The sequence below is a fragment of the Beta vulgaris genome, chromosome 1 (genome assembly GCF_026745355.1).
Source record: "Beta vulgaris subsp. vulgaris cultivar EL10 chromosome 1, EL10.2, whole genome shotgun sequence".
NCBI classification, from domain to species: domain Eukaryota; kingdom Viridiplantae; phylum Streptophyta; class Magnoliopsida; order Caryophyllales; family Amaranthaceae; genus Beta; species Beta vulgaris.
In genome coordinates this window covers 54,868,034-54,880,542 of record NC_079202.1, presented here as the reverse complement: position 1 = coordinate 54,880,542, position 12,509 = coordinate 54,868,034, and the positions used below count along the sequence as shown (strand labels likewise).

At 37.5% G+C, this 12,509-nt stretch overlaps 1 protein-coding gene across 3 annotated transcripts; it reads right to left on the bottom strand.

Moving 5' to 3' along the window:
• Positions 1-82: 82 nt before the first annotated feature.
• LOC104905238 (eukaryotic translation initiation factor 4G) lies at positions 83-11,256 on the bottom strand. 3 transcript variants are annotated; one of them, XM_010693703.4, is made up of 10 exons: positions 10,929-11,256; positions 10,596-10,767; positions 9,546-9,685; positions 9,270-9,407; positions 9,059-9,126; positions 8,884-8,940; positions 5,225-6,487; positions 2,260-5,141; positions 1,057-1,251; positions 83-672 (listed from the first exon to the last, which is right to left on the bottom strand). In XM_010693703.4, exons 2-10 carry the CDS (start codon positions 10,751-10,753, stop codon positions 339-341), a joined length of 5,235 nt encoding a protein of 1,744 aa, XP_010692005.2. In that variant the 5' UTR covers positions 10,754-10,767; positions 10,929-11,256; the 3' UTR covers positions 83-338. The 3 variants fall into 3 exon arrangements, with proteins under 3 accessions (XP_010692005.2, XP_057250775.1, XP_048496024.1); XM_057394792.1 differs by having other exon boundaries at positions 10,596-10,757; XM_048640067.2 differs by lacking the exons at positions 8,884-8,940; positions 9,059-9,126; positions 9,270-9,407; ... (1 more) ...; positions 10,596-10,767; positions 10,929-11,256 and adding an exon at positions 8,634-8,783.
• Between the last annotated feature and the right edge of the window lie 1,253 nt (positions 11,257-12,509).

The window sequence follows — 12,509 nt, the reverse complement described above, 5'->3', positions numbered from 1 at the left end:
TGAAGGATGTAATCTAGTAGAATTCATCTCAATATACTTCATATTTTCCAGATATAAGCTTCTTATAATATTGGAAAAAATATACTTGAGGAAATATGCTAAACCGTTCATAAAATGTTGGATAAAAAGATCATCTTTATCTTTCACACGCAAGCTATCAATGTCATGGAAACTTAAGCTTAATTTTTTTATCCATATGATCCACGAATGCAGTACAACGTACAAAGAAGGGGAGGGAGGATTCAAAAATGTGATCTATCGTTCACGTACCTCAATCTTAACCACTAGGCCAAGACATCCGTGGTGAAAACTTAAGCTTAATGAATCATCATCATCGCTTACATAATAAACATCTCTAGTTTCTTGGATTTAAGAGGATATGGAGGTCGAAAATCCTCAAACCGAAGATTGGAGCTTGTTCGAATCTCATTCAATGTTGATTCTCCTTTCTCCAACTTTATCATCTCCAAGATATTCCCAAGAACATCAGCTGCCAACCCAATATGTAGAAGACGACCTGGTTCCTCCCCACCTTTTTGTATCAATTCACCCAATTCCTTGAAGGACAATACATTTTCTAAGACAACTTTACCAAGTACCTGACCAAGAAATTCCGGTGCTTTTGGGGCATCAGTCACTGTATCCTCCAAGTTTTTCAACACAGATTCGATCCTGGCAATACATAAATAACATTGTGATTAAAAAGAAACCATAATGCCCTAGGACTCTGTTTGGTTGGACGAACAACATTTTCAATGCGGAATATTTTAGGAGAAAACACACTATTAAACTAAACTGGTTTTCCTAGAGTGAAAGATTAAAATAGAAATAGAAGGGAAACTTGAAGGAATAGGGTAGATATAGTGGCATTCCTTCCTTTTAGAAGGAAAATGTTATCCGCCCTTTACAAACAATACAAAGGAAAATATAAAAATCACTTTTCCAAGAAATTATTTTCCGACCAACCAAACACTTCCTAATAGCCTTCCATCCCACCGCCAAAAGTAGTATAGATAAAAAGGTAAAGAAATGTTGCACAAGCTAAGAAACTCATACCCTTCAATGAGTTGTTGTGGACTGAAAATGCTATCCTGAGGCTTCGTGAGGTTGATGAGAAGTTTTGCCAACATATCCCGCTCCAAGTCTTTCCTCTCAAAAGCATCAGTAACCCAACTAGATATAAGTGTAGGGTACAATTTCGGAGCATTCAAATCTTTGAGGCATAATGCAACTTCCTTCTCATCGTTTGCACTAGAAACAAGTAAAACATCAACTAAGATTAGACAATTAAAGATCATGGAAATTTTCACTTTTTCAACAAAGCCAAAACCTTAAGTTCTTTTGAACATCAGATCTTGGATTTTAAGAATCCTCAATGACTCTTAAAGATAAAAGGACTACTCTATCCCATTCCGCGACTTATGTCCTGTTTCTATGGAAGATTCGCAACATTAAATGTTTGATTATAAGTTGACAATACTTCAGAGTTCAGATTAATAAGGCGGGACACAAGCTGAGATATAAATTGGGACATATAACTAAACTGTTTGACTGCTCCTTACTCTCCCAGTCCTGCAAAACTATTATTCTAGTTACAAAAATCTATCCTCTTCCAACAGCTCCATTTCTCTTCATGCTCTCTCTTCCTTCTCTCAAGTATCTTCCATATTCATGTGGCTAGTATTTTTCAGGGTTAAAAAGAATGACAAATAGTCATCAGAACAATTACCATTTTTGACAATGAAAGGACATAGAGTTTGAACTTCTACACAATCAAACAAAAAACACTAAAACCAGTTTAGGTAAAGGATGCTTCCAAAAAAATCCCGGGGTTAGATCTGATCTAACCCTTTCTGCATGGAGGCTTTTCTAGCCATTAGTTGGTTCCTATAGCCACAGCTTACGTAAATCTTCAGTGTGCAGTTTGACATCGTTGATATTGACTATTAGATGAACTTGTATGGATCCTTCTATATACAGGTGACAGCAGATTGTACATTCTCTTCAAGCCAAATTTTTATTATTAAAAAGAAAGAATTGTACAGATAGAAGGGGACGTTCATTGAAAAATTAGCAAGAGAACGATTTACAACAGGGATATGAAGTAGCATGAAAGCTCGGAAAGCAACAACTCTTTTCATGAACCAGACAAAAGCAAGAATGACTGTCACTGTCTGTATGAGGACTAGAGTAGCAGATAAAGCAAAGAAAAGATTCAGTAATGTGTAACTTAAAAAGATCACACAGTACATTTCTTACCTATAATACTCCTTTATTGCTGCCATAGATTTGTCTCTCAAGCGTTCTTCAGGCCACATTTCTTCTAAGGCAATGCTATCAACTGGAGTTGTAATAGCTCGTGACACTAGTGATGAAGTCAGCGTAGACTTGTCCATACTTTTATCTGAATTACCGGCATCCTTGTTTGTGTAAATTGAATCGAGTTCTAAGCCACAGGATTGGTCAGAAGCAACTGGTGCTTCAATCCTCTCTGAGGCATGTCTAAAGTGATCTTCCCCTGAGCTATAAGCTACATGATCTGATGCAGTACTGGAACCATTATTGGAACCGCTCACCATTCTTCTAGAATTAACATGATATGAAGTATCAGCGGAAGGGGAAATTGAGGCAGATGGTTCTCCTCTACATGACATACCCCTGGCAAGACCACCTTGAGGTCCAAGTGTTATAGGATCATCACCAGAAGAGCGTTGCGGCAAAGGAACTGAAAGGATTTTATTCTCGAAAATACTCCTATCATCCATTCGTGCATCCTGCCCACCATACCCACGAACCTGAGCACTAACACCTCTAAAGCCATGACCAGCTGAAGAAGGTAACATGGAGCCCCTTGGATCATATTCTACAGGTTGGCCTCTTCTCATTGCAGAATTCATGCTGGACCCACGACCTAGCCTACCAACTTGTCCAAGCCTTTCTTGAGCAGCATCTCTGTGCACTTCCTCAATCTTTTTAGGCCCCTCAACTTTCCTTCTTTGTTGCCAATTGTTCTTTCTAAGATCAGTGGCATCCTTCAACATGAACCTCACTCTTGAAGACAACCTCATATTGGTAGATAACTGCCCCATAATGTCAAAATATGCGTCCATATGCTCCTTAGCTTTAGGATGATCGATCATGTCGCCAATTGTGCTCATCAACTTGCACAATGCTTCAATATTTTCTTCATCAGCATTTTGATATTGACCCAACAACTTCTTTATGCACTCGTGCATTATTCTCTCAGTTAACATCCTCTTCTTGTACAGCTCTCCGATCAATCTAATGTTACCCAACATACGTCTTCTTGCTCTTAACCTCTTCCCTTCTCTCTCCTCTTCAGTTTGTTTAATCTCGCCCTCACCAAGATCCATATTGGCTTCTTCTTCCTCTCGTTCTCCCCTCTCAAATTCCTCCTGACACTTGTTAAGTAGCAGTCGCTTGAAGGTGATCTTTTCATTATCTACACTAAGGTCTGGTAATTCGGAAGCCAGATGAGAGCAGAAATTGGCATACATTTCACAGAATGTTGGTTCCGTCAGAGCCTTGTCAAAAATCTGAGATATAACTCCAGTTAGAGTCACTGCATTGTCAATATTAACTTCTTTAACTTGCTCAAACAGTTTCTCAAAATTTTGTGGTGTAAGCTTATTTAAAATAGCCTTTAGCGTCCTCTGTTTTGCCTGTTCCTCGTCGCTAACTTTACCCACTTCATACTTATTCTCAGCTCTATGCATCACCTGTGAAGGAGTCTCAGGAGCAGCCATCAAACCCTTGTTGAAACTTGTGGCTCGTTGCCAACGGTCAGCCCCAGAATTAGTTTGTTGTATTCCCTGGAAAACCATTGAATGCATAGGACCAGACAGGATCCCACCAGAGTGCTGAATAGGTCCTTGTCCACGTGTGTTTCTGGGAAAACCATAATTAAGCCCTGGACCAGACTGAAATCCCATCATATTGCTACTGTAGACAAGATCTATCCCTGGATCCTGGACTAAAAAATGAGAACCTGGTTTATTCCACCTACCAAGATCCATCGTCCCATTCACACGCCGATCATTTCGGGAAGCTCCAGAAGCCCTATCAATATATCTTCTTGAACTAGCATAGTCATGAGAAACATTGGCATTGAAATGCAATGATGTATCAGAGATGTCAGGCATAATCTGAACACCCTTTGGAAGATCAGTACATTGCTCTGAAAATGTGAGGAGGAAATCCCTGGAATACTTTTTCACCAAAGCTCCTTTGTCATGATGTGAGCCTCCATGTTGTCCTTGAACTGAGGATGCCAACTTTGATCCCGACACATCAGCAGCATCTTCCCAATCTTCAAGCTTCAGTTTACTGTGCTCCTTCCTCGAACTATTTTCCTTCCCAGTACTGATCCTAGAAGCACCTTCTCCATCAACAGTTTCTTTCTTCTCCTGAGGACTCTTATTGGCCATGTCCTGATCAGCAGTTGTCCCGAGACCATCTGCTTTAGGAAGCATTTCTTTCCACTTTTTCTTCCCCCTATTATTCTTTATCTTATTTGAGTCAACAGGGTTTTTGTTTGACCCAGATACAGTACCCCAAGAAGTTGGTCTTGTTTTCTCTCTGACTTCCACTTCCTGCTTTAGGTTCGCTTCAGAAAGATTTGCAGGAGCTGCCTCGTTATCTGACATAGATTTGGACAAATTCTCAGGTGGAGAACTTTGCAAGGCTGCCTGGTCACCTTCATTTATAAAAGGGGAAGGTTCACTCTCCCCCTGATAAGCTTCAAAACCAGCTGCCTCATGATTGAATTTCTTCAACTCATCACATTGTTCAGTCCTTTTGACAGACTCGGAGGCCTTCAAAGCACTATCTGGTTGCAGCCTTGCAACTTCCTTTTCCCCTTGTTGCTTAGTAGCTTGCAAAACATGACTATTTTGCGTAGCATGTCGAATCTTATCTGAATGCTTTTCAGCACCAATATCAACAGCTACAGCATCAGTTGATCCTGCATCTTTCCTCACAGGTGACTCCTTCCACGGAAAGTCACCCTTCCCATGCACTAATGAAAAATTAGAAATATCAGGTTCTGCATATTGTGGAGCAGCAACTTTACAAGAATTGCCATGATCCAAAAATGCACTTGCGTCAGTCTGTACACCAACCTGTAGATACAATGCAAAATCAGTGTCCATAAACTAACGCACCCTAAACTACTTCAACAATCTATTCTACCGAGAAAAATAACCTGTGGTGATGGTTGGACATGTTTCTTCTTCCATAAATGCTTCTGTACATCCATTACAATTTCCTTCTTGATAGCATCTGTATTGGTTGGAGCATATATAATAGATTTTTCCAAGCACTCTGAATCAGATTCTGATTGCGGTGAAGACTCATCTGCATTTGCTTTGATATTCTTTCTAACAACACCAGGGTCCACAGGTGACCTAACTACCTTCTGTGACTCGGCCTTTTCAATTGCATTAGAGTCTGTACCCCTCTCTGCTGCAGAGTCGACAGCTGCTTCAACAGTCACTGTTGGTGAAATTGAATGTACAGAAGGCAACACATCGTGAACAGTCCCAGTCACATCCTCTGATGACTCCAGAACCTCATGCACTAAAGTTGTATGCTTCCCATTGGAAAAAGAATTAGAAGCAGCTTGATTCACAGATAGCTTAGTTGGTGTTGCTTGACTGATGGGGTAGTTGAACCTAGGAGCCTGAGAGCTAGCAGTTACTCGAATGCTTGTTAGAGGAAGAAAATTTGGCACTGGAAACAATGGAGAGGCTGAAGTGTAGGAACTGGAATAGTAGCCTCTAGGACCCATAGCTGTAAAAGAAGGCACAGGTTGAGATGGTGGAGAAGCCATATGATGTAATCTTGATCCAGGTGAACCACCATCTCTTTTATCTAGTCTCAATTCCTCGTGCGTCTCTGGGTGAGTTATCTTTACTGTTTTACGAGTGTTTCCAACATTTCCAGGCTGCAGCAGATTAAACTGAGGTGACAATGTCATTCCTATATTTCTTGGCAGATGAGGAAGCTGGGTTCCCAACCGAGGGTTGAACCCGAAGCTCTGGCCTTGATGGATAATTCCCTGATTCTGCATAAGATGATGTTGAAGACCAGGCAAAAGGACCTGCTGCTGTCCATTTCCTACATTTAGTGGAATCTGCATTGGCATATGGATTGAATTATTCAGTGTTCCTTTAGTCTGGATTTGTGGATTAGGACCACCAAACTGTATAGGGACAAATGATTGATGTTGTTGATATGGCAAGGGCATAGGCATCCTTGTCATAGGAAGGCCTACAGGCTTCTGAGATTGCATTGATTGAAATAGAGGAGGTACAGGCATCATTTGCACATCTCTTGTGGCCTTTGAAACAATATGAGTTTCTTGACCAGCTGGTTGCTCAGATGATACATGCTTTTCAGGCACGTGCTGCTTAGGACCAGATGTTACTGGAATAGCAGGCGCCTCCCTTGCAGCAGCATGCCGCATCTGCACAGACAAGAAGAACAGAGAGCCGTAAATATATTTAGCAATATAGAAGTATATAATCACATAATATGAAATGTTTCAAAATTATGACCTTTGTATAATCATCATAACAGTATAAAACTAAGCCACCAAACAACACAACTCAGATGTTGTAAACTTGTAATGGTCATTTCAATACACAGTCGAATTCTTTTATAAGATTTTAATATTTTATACTTGACTTCTAATATAAGTTGTAATGTACAATTGTGCTCATTTATATGTCTTTGTACTGATAGGAACACTGCATTACTAAAGATTCTGACAGCGATTTTCTTGCTTAAAAATAAAAAGAATCATCAGAACAAATCGGCGTATTTATTACACAATAACTCCAATCTTCTTCAGGAAGAAAGATAATTGCTGCAAACCACTCGTATGCAAGAATGAACATCATATTTTGATCCAGCTATATCAAGAAGCTCAAAACTAGCCTTCCAAGGGGGGTCTTCAGCATGATTACATGAATTTCATCTCTTCATTCTTGACTCTCTGAATCTTATACTTTCTTAGTTATCTTGTATTTCAAAATGATGTTATTAGCCATGTATTTTTATATCTACGAAATTCAGTTGGTTTAGTTATAACTTACAATATTGAGTATTTAATAGTTCCTCCGTCCTCTCTTTTTACCCACTTTCCTTTTTTTGGTTACTATATGTTCTACCAACTTTTATTTTCATTGTCAGTTTGGGAAACTTTTCTACCCACATAAACCCACATGCAACAATCCCTCCATTTCTAACTCAAACCCCACATACAATCCTCACGCTCTACCTTTATCTTACTCAAATTCTACATCCGTACATCGCTCTCTATCATTTTCTTACACAAACCTATATGCAATGGTCACTCCTTACCTATTTGGTTTATTGAGAATGGGATGTAGCAGTATTTGCATCATGCTTGTATTTTCTTACCAATTCTATTGATATGTATGGTTTATGCACAATAACAATGTGTATGATTGAAATTTGTAGCTAACTATTTGTTTAGCCCGGTCTAAATTAAGTAACTCAAGTAGCAACTAGTTTATTTTCAAATCAGCATATATGATTTAAATCTTTTTAGGGTACAAGTTGATCATATATTAAAGGAAATTGCTACGAACTGATATTTTAGGGGAAGGGTAATTTAGGTGTTATCTTAATGAGTAGCTTAGGGAATAAGCTAGGGAGTTATGCTAAGAAAGTTACTCTATATATAGGGTTAATTAGAGAGAGAAGGGTATGTTGAAAATTGTTAAGGAAAAATTGGGTGAGCTTTTAAAGTTCAATGGGAGAGAACAAGCCTCTCGAAAGCTTGTAACTATCATTTTATATTGCTGTAATTTCAGCTTTTCAATCATATACTCATCTTCTTCCTTAATTTCTGCCATTAATGTGTCCAAGCTATGTTGATTCATAGCAGAAATATAGCCTTAGTTTCCTTAATTATATAGGGACACTTCACATTTGAAAGTGGTCCAAGTGACAATTCCTACGTGCATCTATTCAGCTTTATATCTATTGTATTAGTTACATTGCTCTTGCATTAGTTATATTACTTCTAGTTGTTTTGCTTTTCTAGCTTAGTGCATACAATTATATTGCATTAGTTACATTGATCTTGTTTTTTTTTTTTTTTTGACGAGATACATTGATCTTGTTATATATTAACTTAGGTGTGCAGTTTAATTGATAACACATATGTTTGGCTCTTCGAGTCAATGTTTACTTGTCATTTTATAGTACTTTGAATAACAATCATTTCTTTTCGATCAATTATCTGTTTTCAACAATCTAAGTTTTAATTGTTAATTTCCTTCCATAGATTAGTAGTAGCATTTCTCTGCACCTATCTAATTTTCTTAGGTTCTTTATTTTCTAGTGTTGACCTTAGACTTTGTGGGCAAGTCTTATGCCAACCTTTATAAGACCATACTCGTCCAGTAGTGGGAACCTAGGGATTTAAAGGGTTTCTTAAACGTGCTAAGTCTGACCATTATTCCTACAACAGTGAGTTAGGTTTTCATTTTTTTAGTGCGTTGTTTTAGTCGACAAAAAAAGTATAAATATACAGGACTCTTTTTGTGTGCAAATGTTGTATAGGAGACAATGTAACTTACTGTGGAGGAGACTCAGTTTCCCTTTGCATGGCTTTGCTGGCCAGTTTTTCCAAATGACATGACATTTTTTCCACTTCTTAGGAGCTCATACTTCTCATGTGTTATTGTGTCAGCCAAACAAGCACTAAGAATTTGAATTCATCTTATGCATTAGTTATTTAGGTATACTGCATTTAGGTTTTAGACCACCTCTTAAATTTTCTTTTACAGATAATTTGTTTAACAATGAGGAAAGACATGGGTGACAAACCTGATCATGCTTTTGCTCATCTAAATCTGGTGGAGCTGAGCTTGTTCGCGCTGGCACCTAAATGAAACATAAAAAAGGAGCTGACATTAGAAAATACCAAATGGATTTGGCTTTAAGTTTGAAAAGTAGCATATAGTACGTGAATTTTGGGCAGTTCTGAAAAGCAGTGACATACCTGCTTGCCATCCACAAAGCCAGGGCTTATGGATCCAAACTGAAGAGGAAATCCCTTGACCGCCTCTCCTGACGAAGGAGGAGTTCAAAACAATGAAAAGAATGTATAAAAATATCTTACAATATAATGAAGACTTTCAGGTTATTACACTGTCTGACAAACTAAAACCCACCATGATCATTTGACACAATTTGAAGGCATAAGAAAATACCTTTTGGAGGAGTTGAAGGCGAGGTGGAGTCTAAATTCATGGAGGACGATTGAGAAGACAGAGCTTTTGGAACAGGTTGGCTGCTCTTGTGTATTGAACTATTTGTTGTCTTGGTAGTAGAAGATGCAGCTGGTCCATCTAAAAGACCAAGGGTTGTTTTAATAACTATCAATGTCTTTGAAACATGTAATTTAACAATAAATGAAAAATACTTAAAAGAAGAAGAGGAAAACAAATATAAGCCGAGATATCCCATTCATTGATAAGGGAAACTACCACGTAATTTAGGCTGCACATGATTGCCATTCTTGACAGGATAAACACCAGCAGCAAGAGAATTAGTGTCTGATGTTGTATTTACAGAACCGAGTTCTCCCCTTGATTGCCCACCTTGTGCATTGTTCGACTTCTTGAAACTAAATCATCAAAAGAGCATCCCAAAAAGGAGAGAAATCAATCAAACAGAAACCGCCAAGATATCAACCAACTAAATTTTAATGCAGACTGTGAATCCTTGGACTAAGGATGGCAGAGAAGGTCCAAATGCACACAAATTACAACAAGCAACAAGCCAGTATACGACATAAACGGTACAAGAGTAATACATTATAGATGATATTTCACTTTGTTTGGATATCCATCATGAAGGGAAAGGTAAGAGCCGGATTAGTGAAACAAGGGAGGATCTTAGTCGGGGATGGTAGGGGCTCGGCCCTCGATAATTTTTTTTGGCATACTGGATATAATGCTTATGTTGTATCAAATATTTAAAAAATCGAGCGTAATGTTAAAGATTCAACTATTATTATAATGTTTAGGCTCAAAACTTGGCCCTCTTAAGTTTCTCGTCCAAGATCCATCCACCACTATAGGGAAGGATAGCAAGAGTGCACTTGCACTTTTCCTTCCCAATCATTCCAACATTAAAAGGATGATGTATAAATTAGCTGAAGAAAATAAATCTTTCCAATTCCATTCCTCTCCCTTCTCCACTCTATATACAATCAAGGAAAAATTGAATATCTCGCTTTCGATCCCCCACCAAATTCCCCTATCCAAACACACTCTTAGCTAATAAAAGCAAGTTTTTAGGGTATATTTAGGATCTTTAGGAGTGAAATTACACTATTAACATATATTGAAATTCACATAAAACACAAATTAAGAAAAAGTTCCCTCCTCCATTTCCTCATCTGCCATTCGCACCGAAAACAAGTAAATTAAAAAACTTGACATAATCACAGCAGAAACCCTAATCATAAAAACACAAAATGTACTAAATTTATAAAACAAAAAAGAAAAGAAAAGTGAGGTGTGTGTAACAACCTGCGATTGGAGGAGAGAGAAAGGGCGGAGGAGTCGCCTCTGCCAGTGGCAGAAATATTCTTGTATTGGTAATCAGACAAGGTGTTGTTTGGTTTTACACCCCCTGTTTTTCTATAATATTTCTCCTTCTTTTCAACCCTTGTTTGATTTTGGGACATAAATCTGATTTTCCCTTTCAATTCAAACAAACAAACATAATTTCAATCAATTGAAGAAATACCCACATAAAGATTATAACTAATTTATCAATTAATTCATCAAAATCGAAAATTTAACAAGTAAATTAATTAGGGTTGATGAAACAAAATAACATAAAGTGAGTGAAGAAATTACCTTAGAGAGTGAAGAAGTGAGGAGAGAGAAAGAAGAGAGGAAAAAAAAGAGAAGAAACAGAGTGTTTTCTGAGAGAGCAGAGATTGGCGGGAACAACCATGAGGAGAGAGAAAGAAGAAGAAAGATGGTTGGTTGGTTGGTTGTTTGTTTGTTAGAGAGTGATGTTTTGTGGAAGTAAGGACAACCAAAAATTACAATAAGAAAGAAACAGAAAAGAGAGAGTCAATAGCTTTTTTTTAGGAGATCTACAATTACAAGGCAAAGCAAAGTTTTACTAGTACGAGAATCAAGTGGGATCTCAATGGTCGAGATTTTATTTTCTAATCGTTGAGATTGGGACATTGGGTGTTTGAATGTTGTGATCTTTAAAGCTGGTATATTGTGGCCTGTTTTCTTATGGATATTAAAGTTTTAGTTATTATTATCTCTTACTATTTGCTTTGTCAAAATGGTAGAACTAAAAAACGAAGGTGGTAATAACTTAGTTAAATATATGCTAATAAATTATTTTGTTTTAAAATAAAGAAATATAAATTATTAACTTTTAATATTAGTTAAATTCCTCCTTTCAAAAAGAACCTTTTTATTTTCCACTAACTTTTAATAAGTGTTGCTATTTTTAATTAATTTATAACAAAAAATTGGAAAACATCCTTATTTAGCTAGGCAAGATGCAAATTTTTGCTCATTGCTAAAGGAACTCCAGTCAGAATAGCATGAGTGATTTTATTATAATCTGATTATTACATATTGTGTGTTTATTATATCCCAAACCAAATACATACATAACCAACCAACACTGTAGGTTCGCATGTGCACCACAAGCTTGATGTAATTGGTTGGAGAATGGAGATTCACCTTGTAAGCTTAAGGTCATAAAGGCTTTAGAGACCCCTTACCTTTCCTCCCCACTCCCAAGTGTCTAGCTAGCCTGTAAAGAACAAGATGTCGTAAAAGAAGCATGGAAATGGGAAATAAGATGGGGGCTGCTGTGAAGATGGGTCTGAGGTGGTGTAGGATTAGTGAAGACGTGGTGTAGTTTAACGTATAAAGACTTTCACTTATTTGACCATAAAACTGAACAAAAATTACCTGTTATTTAGGTCACTGATCATTTGAACTCATTAATAATGAACACGTCTACCCGCTTCACTTATTCTAAATTAATCAAAATACTGACTTATTTTAAGAAGACGATCCAAATGTTGACTGACAAATTTTCCTATCTAAATAATATTAGTGAGGTCTGTCTACTTAATTTATGCACAATTACATTGACTTAATCTACTCCAAGTTCATTAAGAATTGTTTCTTGCTACAGTTAGTACTGTACTTGCTAGATAAGTAGAAGCCACATGAATTTGTTTTCAAATGAACAACAAAGGATGTGAAAAAGTGAGTAACAAGGGAAACACCAGAAAGAGAGAGGCAGCATGAAGGAGTGCACTACGAGTCTACGAGTGTGACTCGCGCTAAATGGCTAAATGCTTTTAAAAATGTTATCCATAGTTTGAGACCATGACAATGTTAATATAGCGAGAGAATATGGGTCTAACAGTCCGTTTGGTAGTTGGTCATAAA